This window comes from Dipodomys merriami, unplaced genomic scaffold, assembly GCF_024711535.1.
Source record: "Dipodomys merriami isolate MVZ:Mamm:240054 unplaced genomic scaffold, mDipMer1.0.p SCAF_9, whole genome shotgun sequence".
In the NCBI taxonomy this organism is placed as follows: domain Eukaryota; kingdom Metazoa; phylum Chordata; class Mammalia; order Rodentia; family Heteromyidae; genus Dipodomys; species Dipodomys merriami.
Genome location: NW_027206512.1, coordinates 58,924,301 through 58,941,414, shown reverse-complemented (window position 1 = coordinate 58,941,414; position 17,114 = coordinate 58,924,301). Strand labels below are relative to the sequence as shown.

The 17,114-nt window shown below is 41.6% G+C and overlaps 1 protein-coding gene across 3 annotated transcripts in view; it reads left to right on the top strand.

Annotated features, from left to right (window-relative positions):
* Positions 1 to 17,114, top strand: part of Cc2d2a (coiled-coil and C2 domain containing 2A) — a 77,850-nt gene that overhangs the window by 33,120 nt on the left and 27,616 nt on the right. For all 3 annotated transcript variants that reach the window (XM_070012292.1, XM_070012293.1, XM_070012294.1), the window contains 7 exons: positions 787 to 893; positions 5,483 to 5,623; positions 8,535 to 8,691; positions 9,251 to 9,483; positions 10,621 to 10,798; positions 12,915 to 13,071; positions 15,953 to 16,100. In XM_070012292.1, coding sequence (XP_069868393.1) covers positions 787 to 893; positions 5,483 to 5,623; positions 8,535 to 8,691; positions 9,251 to 9,483; positions 10,621 to 10,798; positions 12,915 to 13,071; positions 15,953 to 16,100 — 1,121 coding nt within the window. The remainder of the gene's footprint in view (positions 1 to 786; positions 894 to 5,482; positions 5,624 to 8,534; positions 8,692 to 9,250; positions 9,484 to 10,620; positions 10,799 to 12,914; positions 13,072 to 15,952; positions 16,101 to 17,114) is intronic.

Below are 17,114 nucleotides of genomic sequence, written 5' to 3'. Positions count from 1 at the left end.
CTCTGAAATATATATATGTAGATAGATAGAGATATAAACATATATATATATATATATATATATATATATATATATATATATATATATACACACACACACACACACACACATATATAAAGTGGGTACCGGATGGAAGACATAGGACTATTACTTGCTGAAGTGATCTCAGATCCTGAGACTACTGGTGGCCTAAGAAAGAATCTCAGTGTCCTTAGAGATTGTCACTTTCTGTGTATTTGCCCATACTGTTAGCACCTAAGCCCAAGCCAGCTGCTTCAACTCCTGGTGAGAACAATGTCTGTATTTGGATTTATTTCCAATGTGACACCCTCCCATTGACTTTTCATGGGTAGTTTGGACTGTAGACAATTTCCATCTTATGCTTTGACTTTAAAACCTTCATGCCCAATAAGACCTCACAATACTTCCTGTTAAGAGACTATACTTTGCTGAATGTCAACATTTTAGAAAAATACCATCAGGTATCCAGAAGCCAAAAAGGCGTGCTGTTAGCTTCAAACATAAATGTATATCTGAGATACTCACAGAGAAGTAATATTGATTATCTAGACTACAGAAGGAGGATGGACAAACATTGCTCCTTATTATCCCAGACAGATGGAACAGTTAATTGTTTGGCAGAGTTTATTTTGGTAAAAGTTTAGATAAGGGTGGATGCCTACTATCGATTTAAATAGTGCACACACCATTTTCCCCAGGTCTATCTAGACCATTGCTTAGGGGATAGAATTTCTAATACAAAACTTATACTCCTATCTTGTCAAGCTCCAAGCTCTGAGAAATGCTGTTCAGACTGGCCTCGATCCAGAAAAGCTCCATCAGCCACTTGATACAACCCAAAAAACCATCAATGAATATAAATCTGAAATTCGGTAAGTAAAGTCCATCACTAGAATGACTGTTTTTCTTTTCCTGTTACCTTGGAAGGTTGTTGTTTTTGGTTTTGTTTTTTTTGTTGTTGTTGTTGTTTGTTTCTGAATGCCCTGGATACATGTGAGATTATGCCAAATTAAAACAGATGGAAGCATCATGTTCACACAGTGTGGTGTCTAAAACTAAGAAGAAGCTGCTGGTGGCTCATGCCTATAATGCTAGTAACTCAGGAGCCTGAAATCTGAGGATCATGGTTTGAAGCCAGTCTGGGAAAGAAAGTCCATAAGACGTTTATGTCTAATAAAGTACAATAAATAAATAGCCAGAAGTGGAGCTGTGGTTCAAGTGGTAGAGTTTTAACCTTCAGTAAAAGAATCTCAGGAACAGCACCTAGACCCTGAGTTCAAAGTCTCAGAACTGGAAAAAGAAAGAAAGAGAAGAGAAGAATATCCAGGTGTCACATCCTTCTCATTCTATGATTTGATTACAAATCCTGAAGAACACCTCAGACAGCTCTTACTTGTTCTGGGACACAGAGGTATGACGTGGAAAGACAGAAAAAAGTACATGCCAGGTTCTATTGTAGAATGAAAGAAATCTTCAAATGTAATTCTAACACTTTATTTTTTTTAAACCTCAAGAAAACAAGCCAAACTACCAGGTGTCAACATATTATCTTTACTTTCCTGTCTCTTTGAATTATTTATAACTTAAAAATTCAAAAATTAAAACTCTGATTATTAGTCATATATAAAATGTTAAAATTATGTAAAGTACCCTCCTTAATAGAAAGCCCTGTTTATATTTTTTCTAATTATAGACTGTGTGTACACACACACAGACTTACACACTCACATAGATGTGCTCGTGTACAACCATTTTATAATTTTTTATTTTATTTATTTTTTTTTTTTTGTCGGTCGTGGGGCTTGAACTCTGGGCCTGGGCGCTGTCCCTCAGCTCTTCAGCTCAAGGCGAGTGCTCTACCACTTGAGCTACAGTGCCACTTCCGGTTTTCTGGTGGTTTATTGGAGATAGGAGTCTCACGGTCTCTCCTGCCCGGGCTGGCTTTGAACCGCGATCCTCAGATCTCAGCCTCCTGAGTAGCTAGGATTACAGGCGTGAGCCACCAGCGCCCGGCTCCATTTTATAATTTTTAAGGAATCATGTTGTATATACCATTCTGCAACTTGCTTTATTATATAGAAAGCATCTTAGATTTTTTTCCTCTTGGAATATGTCTGAGTCTAGCCAGGATGTGGAATTTTTTTTTCTTCCATGGGCCATTTATATATTTGTAAGATCATCCTCAGGCCATACAAATCATCAGGTTGGGCGATGGCTGAGGGCAGCAGATGAGAAACACACCAGAGGCATATGAGAAAAATATATTTTTGTCTAATCAGGTGCCAAGTGTCAGGCCTTATAGGGCCTGTGAGCCAGGCCAATATTCCCCACCCCTATCATTTATCATATAGCTTTATCATAGGCTGTATACGCTCAAGTAGACCGCTAGTTACTATATTATTCCTATATTATTTAAGTTATGTCTTAATTATAATTCCTGCATCGATGTATTTCTGTGTAAGTATTGCCACAGAGCAAGTCCTTAGAACAGAAAATAATCAAAAGTTTTAGTGTATAGTTTTTTTCTTATAATCTAAACATGAATTGGAAATTCTTTTCCAAAGTGGAAATTAATGAAGGTAAAAGAATACATTTTAGGGCTGGGATGTAGCTCAGTGGCAAAAGCGCTTGCCTAGTAAGTGCAACGTCCTGGGTTCGATCCCCAGTACCAAAAAAAAAAAAAAAAACAAAAGACAAGAATACATTTTATTTAAAAATACAATTTATTTTTATGATAATTTTAAAAGGAGGTAGAGAAATCTATTTTTGAAATAGTTAAAATTTGTATCAAAAATCCTGACTGTGCTATGTTCTCAGTAAAGTGATTTTACATTGCAGGTTGTTATTTTCTATGTTCTCAGTGAAATCATTTTATATGGCAGGTTGGCATTTTTCTAACCAGCTACTGAAGTTTTTCTCCTGTTTTGATTTTTGTTTTAGTGACAGTACTGAGGCCTGAACTCGGTGCCCAGGCACTGGCCCTTAGCTTTCTTTCACTCAGGGCTGGTGCTCTACCACTTGAGCCACAGCTCTACTTTCCACTTTCATTGCTGTTGCTGTTTTGTCATTGCTGTTTATTGGAGTTAAGAGTCTTATGGGCTTTCTTGCCCAGGCTGGCCTTAAACCACGATTCTCAGATCTCAGCCTCCTGAGAGACTAGGAGGAGTGAGCCACTAGGGCCTATTTTCAAGTACTTTATTATTTTATTCGTTTCTCTTTCATTGGTGGTGGTGGTGGTGGTGGTGGTGGTGGTGGTGGTGGTGGTGGTGGTGGAGAGGTTTGAACTCAGGCCTGGCCACTGCCCCTCAGCATTTTTGCTCAAGGTTAACACTCTTTTACTTTGAGCCACTGCTCCATGACTGGATTTTGAGTGGTTAATTAGAGGTAAGATTCTCACAGGGACCTTTCTACCCTGGCTGGCTTCCAACTGCGATCCTTAGATCTCAGCCTCCTGAGTAGATAGGATTACAGGCGTGAGCCATGGGCACCCAGCTTTATTTATTTTCTCTTTGCACTTCAGAAGGTTCAAGGGGGCTACATGTTTACACGTCTAAGTGTCCAAAGCTTCTTAATCAGGGCCGCCCCTGCCCCCATTCTCTTTCCTCCCATCCGCCTCTTCCCCCAGACTCATTTCACATTTCCTACTTTCTTTATCAAGTATTCCGGCTGTATTTGTCCTTTGTTCCCTTTTTCATTATACTGCAGTTTAAAAAAAAAAACAAGACAAGGGAGGTAGCAGATGAAGGATAGCATCCCTGTACCACTGATGTCAGGCTAGGTGCACCCCATGTATTAATTAGTATTTTCCCACCTCAGCTAGCAGGAGGAAGTGAAGTAGCTTTTCTAGGGCCAGCTAGCGGGTGGACTAGTTCAACAACTGTACTCCTAATCACTGGGCTTGACTGCTTTTAAGGACAATGTGTCTCAGTCTCTTACTTTTCTAAAGACTTCAGGGAGTCCTGACTCTTGACTACCCAACTACTTGCTGACCATCATCTTTTGCCATCTTCCTTTCTCTCTGCCACCAGTGGAACCATTAGAAACCTAGACCGCCTTCCTTCACTGTACCCTCTCTACAGCCTCAGCTACCCCACCGCCACCCCATGGGTCCTCTGGCACCAGGCCGTCCTGCGGTCTGGAGGTGCTGGTTTCTACAATGATCACTCCCCAGCCTCCCACAGCATGCTCTTTGGCAAAAACTACATTGTATGTTATCATCATTTATATGTGAGTCTGTCTCCTGAGCTACGTTATAAACCCCCTGGCGACAGACACTTCTGTGTGCCCTGGAATGACACATGGCACCTGTCCAAAACCTAAATAATTGTCTCTTTCATTCATTCAATAGCCAGTTCGTGGCATAATAGAGTACATTAGCGTCTGGAATTGGCTATTTATTCTAAAGAGGGCGAAAAGTAAAGTACTAAATAACTCTCAAACACCTTAAACAGTAGAATTGAAGAGACAAAAGCATTTTCAAATGCTGCCTCTTTGAGTGATGCTGAAAGTGTTGGCTTTCTCATTAACAGCGAAACTCTCTAAGGCGTGTAATAGCATTACATCATCTGGCCTCTGCACAGCTCGTGATTTGTGTTAACACAGACTTCAGTGTTTGGTGGATGACTAAGACAGCAGTAGTCTCTGCAGTGATTTCAATAGTTTAAGCCATGAGAACTGTGTTTACTGGCTTGCTTACTTTCTTTTTATTTAAATTAATTTTATTTATTTTTTTTGTTTATATGGTACCAAGGAATGGAACTCAGGGCCTCATACATACTTAGGCAAGCATTCTACCACTAAGCCACATTCCTAGCCCAATTATTTTCATAATTATAAATGAGGCTGTATATAAATGAGGCTGTGCGCACACACACACACACACACACACACACACACACACACACACACACACACACACACACACACACACACACACACACACACACACACACACACACACACACACACACACACACCAGGACTGAGGCTTAAACTCAGGCCTCATATTTTTGCTTGGCTTACTTGCTCAAGGCTGGTGCTCTACCACTTGAGCCACATCTCCATTTCCACATTTTTTTGGTAGTTAACTGGAGATAAGGCTATCATGGGCTCTCCTGCCAGAGCTGGCTTCAAACTTGTAATGCTCAGATATCAATCTCCTGAGCAACAAGGATTACAAGAGTGAGTTACCAAAAATAAGAATTTTTGAAGATAATTTAGTTTCATGGAGGTCATATTCACCTAGAAAGAACAAAATCAAGTAAATCTCTCAAACCCAGAATGGCCTCCTGTTTTCTTTGAATTTTTATTGGTTTCTGCATAATAGTTTACCATACATAATCATGTTATATATCTAATGTCTACTTGAACATATAATCCTTGTAGCATTATGAGTGGCTTTTCATTTACAAACCCACCTAGATAACTTTTTAATATGCACTAACATGTTGCTCTCTTGTAGACAAACAAGAAAACTGCGTGATGCTGAGCAAGAAAGAGATCGAACACTGCTGAAGACCATCATAAAAGTGTGGAAAGAGATGAAATCCCTTCGAGAATTCCAGAGGTTTACGAATACACCCCTGAAACTTGTTTTGAAAAAGTAGGCTTTTTCTGTTAGAAATTCTCTTATATTAATTCATATCATACCCTGAAAAATGTATAAGACATAATTAGTTTTTAAAGAATGAGGCCAAGCACCTGTGGCTCACTCCTGTAATCCTAGTTACTCAGGAGGCTGAGATCTGAGGATCATGGTTCAAAGCCAGCCAAGGCAGGAAAGTCCATGAGACTCTTATCTCCAATAAACCACTAGAAAACTAGAAGTGGTGCTGGGGCTCAAGCAGTAGAGCACTCGCCTTGAGCTAAAGAGGGCAAGGACAGTGCCTGAGCCCAGAGTTCAAGCCCCACAACTGACCACAAAAAAAAAGTGACAACTTAACCAAGTGCCAATGGCTCACACCTGTGATCCTAGCTGTGATCAGGAGGCTGAGAGCTGAAAATCTCGGTTTTAAGCCAGCCTTGGCAGACAAATCCAAAAGACTCTTACATCCAATTAACCGGCAAACAGCCAGAAGTGATAGAGTGCCAACCTTGAGTGAAAAAGCCAAGTGAGAGCCTGACATCTGAAGTTCAAGCCCCAGGACCTACGTGCACACACACACACGCACACACACACACACATGCATGCACACGCACATGCACACACACGCACACACACACACGCACATGCATACACACACACACATGCACACACACTCACACACACACATGCACACACACGCACACACGCTCACACACACTGTAGGCCCCTGGGCAGCCCTGTGTCTCTCTCACAGCCCCTTTCTCCTAGAAGTAGCACTTCTGTGACCATTGTTTTCCTATTTTATTCTTCACCACTAGTGTCTATGCCTGAGAATTAGTGTAATATTGCCTTTGCCTTTCACAGTAGTGGACTATATTGTGTGTATTCTATAGTAAATGCACACTTGTTTCTTTTCTTCAGTACTATAAAGTGCGCCTAGCTGTGGTTGGCTTTTTGTTGTTGTTAGTGCTGATCGGGGCAGTGAGGGAAGGTGGTAGTCACCCCTCAGTTGTGGGAATTTAGGGTCCTCGCTGGCTGCAGGCACCTCATATTTTTTGCCATGCTGGGGATGGAACCCAGGGCTTTGTAGGAGCTCTGCTGCTGAGCTGCACCCTCAGACCCAGCCTCAGATTTTTGATGGATAGCGGTAGAGGTCCTTGGTTCAACTCTCAGCACAGAAAGAAAGTTGTTTGTGTTTTGTTGGTGGTACTAGGGATGGAACTCAGTCTCTCTATCTCTTGAGTTACAGCCCTTTGTTTATTAGTTTGCTTTGCTTGTTTTCAGTTTGTTTTGCAGATAGGGTCTCTTGCTTTTGCCTGGACTGCTTTTGTCCTGTGACTGTGATCCTTTTATGTCTGCCTCTTGAGTAACTGAGATTACATGCATATATCACCATGCCCAGCCCTTGTGTTCTTCCTTCCTTCCTTCCTTCCTTCCTTTCTTTTCTTTCTTTCTTTCTTTCTTTCTTTCTTTCTTTCTTTCTTTCTTTCTTTCTTTCTTTCTTTCTTTCTTTCCTTCTTTCTCTCTCTCTCTTTTTCTCTCTGTTTCTTTTTATAAAACATCATTATATGAATATAGTAGCAGCTTTCAGAGGTGATGGGCCTTTGAGTTGATTCCATTTTTCTGTCATAGATGTCATGTCTATAGATATTTTCAGCCTTGTTTTTTAGGTATATATGCCTAAATTTCCCAAAAATGTACCCAGATGAGTGGCAATGCCTCTTCCTACCTTTACCAGTGTTCTTGCTGCCTACGCTCCAAGGTCATTCCTTCCACCTGATGGGCTAATCATTCACATTTTGCCAAGCCGCTGGCATGTTCAATATTTCCCTCATGCTCATAAAGGCGGGCCTTTCAAAAAATTATTGTTACTCTAAAGCTGATGTACAGAGGAGTTACGGTGCATACATCAGGTAAAGAGTGCATTTCTTTTTGGACAGTGTAACCCCTTCCCTCGCTCTCTCTTAGTTCTTCCCTCTCATCAAAGTGGGCCTTTTTTAAATACATGAATTGGCTATCTGGGTGTGTCCTTTTGTGAGGTGCTTGTTCAAGACTAATGTCAATTTTTTTGAACTGGCTTGTGTCTTTTTTTTAAAGCTTTTTTCCATAACTTGAATGAGTTCTGAATATAAATAGATCTCATATACTGGATATGAGAGTTTGTTGATGGGCTATCCTATAGGTATATATCTCTTTCCGTCTCTCTGTCTCTGTTTTTCTTTCTCTGTATGTCTCTCTCCTTTCCCCTGATGTCTTTAATAGAAAGTCTTAATTTTAAATAGATAAAATATATTAGTTATTTATGATTGGTGATTTTTATACACTGCTTAAGAAATCCACCCCCCTGGCTGGGTACCAGTGGCTCATATCTGTAATCCTAGCTACTCAAGAAGCTGAGATCTGAGGATCACAGTTCAAAGCCAGCCCAGGCTGGAAAGTCTGTGAGACTCTTATCTCCGATTAACCACCAGAAAACCAAAAATGGTGCTATGGCTCCCTGAGTTGAAGAGCTCAGGAACAACGCTGAGGCCCAGAGTTCAAGCCCCACAACCAACACCGCCAACAACAAAAAAGAAATCCACCCCTTGAGTCATGTAGATATTCTATATTATATTTTATATATTATATATTATTCTATACTATATACTATATAATTAATATATTGTATATAACCAATATATAATATATATTATTCTATATTATCTCCGACAATCCTTACATTTTTTTCATGTCATATTTCATCGTTAATCATTCATCATTTGGAATTGATCTTGTGTGCACAAGGTATTGGGTTCTATTCTCCAGCATACTCTACCTTCCAAGAAAAGTAACTAATACAGCATTTTTAGAAGCAAACCTGGCACCTAAGGATTATTACATTCTTACTTGATGTCCAGGCATAACCAAGGTACCCTAAATTGATTTTCAGGGAAAAAGTTGACAAGAAAGCAGATGAGGAAGTATATGAAGCAGAAATTCAAGCTGAAATAAGAGAATTGTTGGAGGAACACACAGAAGCATATGAACAGAAGATGGAAGAGTATAGAACTTCCCACCAGCAATGGAAAGCTTGGAAGAAAGCCCAAGTATGTAGAGACCATTGCTCAACCTGGAACAGGGCTGGCGGGGGTGGGTATGGGAAAGCAGGCCCTGAGACAGGAGAAGAGAAGCTGAACTGGCAGACAGGCATCCACTGCTTGTTCCGTGCTGTCTCTCTTCCTGCCCTCTCCCTGGAAGGGCAGGGGGAAACTGACTGACAAAAGCATTTGTTCAAAGGCCATCCTGCTGTCTCACAGCAGAGATGGCTTTGTAGAGAGTCCAGTGGTAGGACTCTGTATGGGTAATAATAATTGCTGATATTCATGTCAAGTAGTAGTACTAAGTAGTTAGCATGTATTAGCACCTTGAATGTAGGGTATGGATGCTTCTGATAAGTACTTTTACAGGGGTTTCTTCATTTTGGTAGCCCTGGGAGGACTCTCTTCTGCTTGTCTCCACTTGGTGGTGAAAGAACTGAGGCCCTTCAGGGACCAGCTGGGAGAGATGGACTGGGTTTGCACCCAGGTGTACCTAGCATGAATCACTGCACACCTGTGTGAAATTCTCAGGCTCCTACTTGACATCATGTGGTCTCTTATCCAACAGAGGGCCAAGAAGAAGAAGAAGCAAGCAAAAGAGGATCTGGATGAAGAGACTGAGGAGCTCCCTGCTGAGGAAGGCCCTGTGAAGCCCATCCCTCCGGAGCCCACCGACCCAGCAGCCATCGAGCAGCGGGTGAGGGAGCGAGCAGCCCACAGCAGGAGGCGGCCAGGGGAGCCCATGCTGGTACCAGAGCTGAGTCTTGCAGGGAGTGTGACGCCCAATGACCAGTGTCCCAGGTGAGCAAAGTTTGCACACTCATGAGTGCATATGTACACCAGTACATACACAAACACATTGGATACGATGCTATTTATCTTGCACTACACAGTATGAGCAAAAGAATCTTATAGAAAGACTTGATCAAACTTGATAATGAGTCCATCCAACAAACAGACTTGCTATCAAATAGGCTATTAACATTTTTATAATAGAACTAATTAACAAAGTATAAATCATTACTATCACTTATGGTTTGAATTCATTCCATTTAACAAGAGATGCATAGTGGCTCACATTTGTAATCCTAGATGCTCAGGAGGCTGAGATCTGAGGATCATGGTTCAAAGCCAGCAGGGGCAGGAAAGTCTGTGAGACTCTTTTCTCCAATTAACCACCAGAAAACTGGAGGTGGACCTGTGGCTCAAAATACTAGAGCACTAGCCTTGAGCAAAAGAGCTCTAGGACAGTGCCCAGGCCCTAAGTTCAAGCCCTATGACTAACAGAAAGAGAGAGAGAGAGAGACAGAGAGACAGAGAGAGAGAGAGAGACAGAGAGAGAGACAGAGAGAGACAGAGAGAGAGAGAGAATTTCCTTAATGTTTTGTTTGGGATGCAAATGTAAGGCTTGTTTGAGAAAATTGAGACACCAGTACAATGTTATTTCCAGCAGCATACCCCTTTCCATTGTCTGCCAGTGACTTCTCTGTAGGCTTTATGTTACACCTTTTTTTTTTTTTTTTTTGCTGGTCCTGGAGCTTGAACTCAGGGCCATGGTGCTGTCTCTGAGCTTCTTTGCACTCAAGGCTAGTACTCTACCACTTGAGCCACTATGCCACTAACAGCTTTTTGTGAGTAGCTTATTGGAGATAAGTCTGACAAACTTTTCTGCCTAGGCTGGCTTTGAACCACAATCCTCAGATCTCAGCCTCCTGAGTAGCTAGGATTAGAGGCATGAGCCACCAGCACCCAGCTTATGTTGTATCTTTCACTGTACTAAGTTCTAGGAAAGCTGTGGCTATTTTGGTTAATATAGGGGCTGTTAAATAGAGAGTTACCGCCAGTGTCTCTTATGATGTTCATTATGCATTTGTCAATGATTTCAGTGATATTTATTAAATGAATGCTAATGACAGTTGCAAATGGTCTCACCTGCAGGGTGGAGGTCTTGCGAAGGGATGATGTCAAGAGGCGCTCGGTGTATTTAAAAGTCCTCTTCAACAGCAAGGAGGTATCCAGGACGGTGAGCCGGCAACTAGGACCAGACTTCCGAGTTCACTTTGGACAGATTTTCAACTTGCAAATATTCAACTGGCCAGAGAGTTTAACACTTCAGGTGTGCATTTTCATTATAGTCATAATCCCAAGAATTTTGTAGTCTCTAAAGGTTTGAGATGGTTTTAAACCATCTCTTGGCTATGGAGACATCACAATAAATTTTCAAGAAGAAAAGGTTAGTCTCTTCCTTTAGAAATGCCTTTTATTGCCAGACTCCAGTAACTTACGCTTATAATCCTAGATACTCAGGAGACTGAGATCTAAGGATTGCAGTTCAGAGCCAGCCTGGGCAGAAAAGTCTGTGAGACTCTTATGTTTGCTTTAGCAGAAGAAGCCCAAACTGGAAGTGTGGCTCAAGTGGTATAATGCCAGCCTTCGGTAAAAAGCCAAGTAAAAATATGAGGCCCTAAGTTCAGCCCCAGTACCTGCAAAATAGTTTTTAAGGACACATTTACAGATGCACAGATTAATAGTTACAGATTAAATAATGTCTAGGTTCAAGGTATTGGAGGAAAAGAGAATAGTTGAGAGTATGAAATGAGTATGATGAAATGAGATTTGCCATGAGTCCATGATAGTTAAGGCTAGGTACCAGGACCCTCATATCCATTATTATGATGATGATGATTACATTATTGTAATATACATCTGACATCTACCAAGAATATTTTAAGATAGATAAAAATCACCACCCTTTTTAGTGGTAAAGATGATTTTGGACAGGAACATCAGTGTCCCACTATGGCTTCCTCTCATACCACTGCACCACAGGCAAGCCTGCCTCTTGGTAGATACAGCCTTTCACAGGGACATTATGTCTGAGGTCCTGAGTGCAGTTCCTGTGCAAACTTTGCCTCTGACTTTGCCCCACCCCCACCCCCGCCCACTTTGGTCCCTTCAAGCTCACTTAGCTATCTTGCAAACATGGGATAATGGATTTAAGAGAGATGAGGCTAGAATGGTAGCCAGGCCCAAGTTCATCCTCAGGGTGGGAAAGGCCACAGGTCACATGCCTTGTAATGAAGGGTAGGCAGAGAGGATTCAGAATGTCACCTTTGTGCATTGAAGTAAAAGAGAAAATCATCGATTCAAAGGAGGCCCTATTACAAAAGACAAAGTGCAAAGATTAATTAATAGAAGTAAAAGCAGAAATTGAGGCATCAGAGTTCACCAGTGTTACTCAAATGTCATGGAGAAAAAAAAGAATAAAATACAGAAAATAAGTCATTAGAACCATGAAGTATTTTGTTGTTATATCACAAAAGTAATGTGAGCCAAGAATACAGGAGAGACTTGACCAAATGAAACAGAAAGTCTAACTGAGGCTGAATTGTATATTCTTTTGTTGTTGTTGTTCTGGTCCTGGGGTTTTGACTCAGGTCACTCTTCTTAAGCTTTTGTGCTCAAAGCTAGTACTTTACCACTTGACCCACATCTCCACTTCTGGCTTTTGGGGGTACTTAACTGGAGATCAGAGTTTCATGGACTTTTCTGCCCAGGTTGGCTTCAAACCATGATTCTCAGATCCCAGCCTCCTTAGTGGCTAGGATTATAAACATGAACCACTGACTCCCAGCTTTGGGTTGTATATTCTTATCTCCACCTCCTGGTGATGGCATGAGTAATTAGTATCTGAACCCTAGTGATCTACATGGCTCCATCATAGAAGGTCTAGGGCAAAGTGTGTGGGACTTCAGCCATTAACAAAGAAAGTCCTACAATACAATTTTAGAGATTCCCAAAGTGGATTTAAATGTGACCCTCTGGAGTGCTTCCAGTGTAGATACTAGTACAGTAAGAGAGCCTCTAGTGGTGTGTCCTTGTTTCAAACATTTCCTCTGAGGACAATTTGAACCAGGAAAAAGAAGCCCACTCTCTAGCTTGCATTGTTGATTTGGAATAGAAACAGCTGGAGCCCCATTTCACACACAACCTCCTTGCTGCAGGCAGGTAAGCTGGGCAAGAAACAGGGGGTCAGAAACTTGTCTACAAACAAGGGTATAAGTTGTTCTCCATGGACCACGCAATGCAACTCAGCTTTCTCCTCTGAAATGAGACTTCTAGGCTAGGATAATGACCAGCACAAACCCACAAATATGTGGATTGATTATCTAAGAGTACACACATTCTGTTCTGTTTTCTTTTACTGGCTGGCTGTCTCCCCTTGGTTTCAGGTCTATGAAACGGTTGGATACAGTAGTACCAGCTTGCTAGCTGAGGTGTTTCTGCCTATTCCTGAGACTACTGTTGTGACTGGAAGAGCTCCCACGGAGGAAGTGGAGTTCAGCAGTAACCAGCACGTGACCCTGGACCATGAAGGAGTTGGAAGTGGTATGCAAAGCTAACCATCCTCCATGGCTGGAGATTGGATTATGGCTTTTCTTTCACTTCTCAGACAATTCATTCAAATGAAAACAATGATAACACATTATTTTTTTTGCTAAGTCTTTTGTTTTGTGCCAGTACTGGGACTTGAACTCAGGGCCTGGGCACTGTCTTGGAGCTTTTGTACTTATATTAGTGCTCTACCCACATTATCACTTCCAGCCTTTTGGTAGTTAATTGTAGGTAAGAGTCTCATGAATTTTCTTACTGGGGCTGAATTTGAACCTAGAGCTTCAGATTTGAGCTTCCTAAGTAGCTAGGATGACAGGCATGAGCCACCAGTGCCTCACTCACTAAGTCATTTTTGTAAACTGTTATTTGTCCTATGATTTATTAATTTCATATCTAGTAATCTTTTGTAAAAATTAATTATAACTCAAGATAAAGCTCTGTGGATGAAAAATAACAGTGATGTAAGGCTTAATAGAATATTAACTTTAATAATAATAATAATAGAGAAATTATAATCTCATCTCCTACAATTCTAAGAAGGTATATGATTGACCTCACTCTAACATGTTTCTTTACTTTTAAAAAATGCATATCATTTTCTTTCACTGCTACATTCTATTTAATTTCTTTAAATTGGTCTTTTTTTTAATTTAATTTAATTTTATTTGTGAACATACTGTACAGAGGGGTTACAATTACATGGGCAGGATAATGCGTACATTTCTTACCAAGCATTGCACCCTCCTCCTTTGGTTTACCCTTCACATCCCTTCCCAGCCTCCCCCCTCCCTCCCAATCCCAATCCTTCTCCTCTCCCCCCCCTTCCCCCCCCCCCCGCACCGACGTTAAATTGGTCTTTTTTTTAATTGGTTTTTCAAGTCATGAATTCATTCTTCAACTGTGTCTAATCATTGAAATTCATTATTGTTTTGTCCTTCCAGTTAGTATACTTTTTGACTATAGAAATTCTACTTAGTTCTTTATCTGGTCAGTTCTGATTTCCTTTTTCCTATTTTCAGATTATAAGTGATTTCTTTTTCATTCATTCATCTAACTTTATTTGTACATATTAAAATATTTTTACTATTCGGCCTTATCATTTCAATATCTATTTATTAGTTTGATCTCATTGCCTCTTATTCAAAGATGGCTTTTTCCTTAATATTTCTGACAATGATTTTCTCTTAGATTTTTTTTTTGTATGTGTGCCTGGGTGCTGTCCCTGAGATTCATTTGCTCAAAGGTAGCACTCTACTTCTTGATGCACAGCTTCACTTCCAGCTTTTTCTGAGTATTTTATTGGAGATAAGAATCCTACAGACTTTCCTACATGGGCTGGATTCCAACTGTAACCCTCAAATCTCAGCCTCCTGAGTACCTAAGATTACAGGCCTGAGCCTCTAGTACCTGGCTTGTTAGTTGTTGTTTTGTTTTTGCTTATATCTCAAGGTTATCTGCAAGAATTCACTGAGGCCCAAATTCAGTCACCAGTTTAAAAATGTGGAGACTCAAACTTAGTGTCAGTTGTGACACTGAGAAGCTATGTGAATTTAGTGGTTATATACCATGCTTGAACATTTTCTGCCTCATTCATACTCATTGGGGTCATACTAGGGTTTAAATTCAGGGCCTTGGGCTTGTCAATAAGCTCTCTACCATTGAGCTATGTTGCAGCTCTTTGGTCCACTGGTTATTTTGAGATAGGGTCTTTCTACCCAGGTATGTGCCTGGACCACATCTGCCTATTTTAGACTTCCTGTCATAACCAGGGTGGTAGGTGCATGCCACAATGTCCCAGCTTCTCTCTGTTGAAAGAGAAAGAGTCTCACCATCTTTCTGCCTGACCTGGCCTAGGGCCATGATTCTTCCCAAATTCAGCCTTTACATAACTGGGACAAGAGGTACCACCACCATACGTAGGAGGGGGTCTTTCCTGTGCGTTCAGACTGTCCAGTTCTTACTCGCTGCCTTCCATGGATCTCTGCTGCGATGACAGGAGCAAGCCACTGACATTTGGTTTATAGGGTATTTTGCAGATGAAGATAAAGGATGGTCTTTCAATATGAAGGAATGATCTGGAAGTCATAAAGCTGATTAAATCCTATCACCCAGGGAGTCTGTATCATTAGTTTCTAGTTTGCAGAAGGAAACAGTAAGGGCTCATAGTAGCCATAACAGCTTGTGATGATGGCCGGCAGTGGCTGTGTGCTCATGACTGGCCAAGCACAAGGTGCTCTGCAAACATCAATACACTGAACTTGGGCTCTGGCAGCCGCCTCAGGACACTTACACGCACTCCTTCTGCCAGGAGTGCTTTCTCCAAACATTCCTCCAAGTCTCACTGCTTTTCCTCAGTCACTTTTAGTCAGACTTTCTTGGCCACTGGATTTAAATTTTGACCCCTTCCCCATCCTCACAGAGTACAAATTTCCTGCTTGCCTTTCCTACTCTATTCTCCTTAGCACTTAGCCACTCTCAAACACACTAAGTACTTATCTTAATATTTACCTTTTACACACGTTCAAGTACAAACAGTCTGAGAGGAGAACTTGGTTTTTAATCATTATTATTAAAATTGTGCTTACTTCAGTACCTATGACAAAGCCTCACAAATTAAATAGGTTGACTGAATGAGCAAATATAAATACCTTTGAGATAGGTCTGCAAAGACAGCGCTATCAGTTTCCCATATTTACAGGTAAAACACTAAGGCTCAGACAAGTAGCTTGTCAAAGCCACACACACACAGCTGTATACAGTTGCACAGCAACAGAGCCACGCCCCCCCCATTTCAGTTCCATCCGTTTGCGCTTTGTGTTATTACTAGGCCTGGGCTCCTGCTTTTTAAACAAATACCCTGTTGATGTCTCCCTAGGAGTGCCCTTCTCCTTTGAAGCTGATGGCAGCAATCAGCTGATTCTAATGACCTCCGGGAAAGTGTCCCACAGTGTGGCATGGGCCATCGGAGAGAATGGAATACCTTTAATCCCTCCACTGTCACATCAGAACATTGGATGTCGGAGGTAATTGGTGGCAAGAATTAACTGATGACTAATGTCAGTGTTTGCATGAAAGCTATTTGTCCATGCCCGATACAGTGAAAAGCATTTTTAAAATTTATTTTGTTTCTTTATTGTAATTAGGAAGTTGATTTACACAGGTGTGACAGTTGCATAAGTCAGGTAACAAGGACATTTTTCTTTGGACAATGTCACCCCTTCCCTCCCTCTTGGCCAGCTTTTCCCTCCCATCCCCACACATAAGTTGTATAGTTCATTTTCAACATGAAAAGCATTTTAAGCAACACAAAAGGGTCTGAGGTCTTCTTTTCCCCATTTTGTAGATGGGGCGGCACAGCACCGGGTTGTGTGTATTTATCATTGCTAATGATTGGTGTAGAACCTCCTGGTTTCATTTAAGTCCTTCCTTTCATGATTGCTAGCACCCTAAATTTATCTTCAGGCCAACCCTGGCCAGAAAGAACCTGTCCAGAAAGCCCTGGCGATGCTGGTCCAAGCAGCCTGTGGAGTCCCAGGACCTCGGTCCCTCTGTCATTTCTCCATGCACAACCGGAATCTACCATCCTGACATTGAGGCCTGAATCACCTGCCTCTAAACTAAAAGGATTCACCTTGGCTGTAGAGTTGTCATTTCCACTGCGTGAGAAACCAGCAAAGGAACCTGTACTGTCCCTCTCACGCCCTCTGCGTCTCCATACGAACCCCTGCCCCTGTGTGAGGGAAGCGTGGGGCTGTTCATCTCTGCACCAGGCCGGGAGCCACTTCCCACGGGGGCCGGTCGTGCTGCGAGCAGAGGCACTTTTCATTCATTTTCACCTCAGTGCTGAAGAGCGGTCCCAGGAGTTAATGCTTTCAGCCTTGCAAGAGGAGGTGAAACAGAGCATGACTATCAGGAGGTGCCAGACTTGATAAAGCTGCAGCTGGGACCTACGGAATACCCCGGCAACTTGTGATTTCCTGTGCACTGCCTGAGTGACTTAGGACATGCGGTGTCCAGGCATGCTGGACCACACTGAC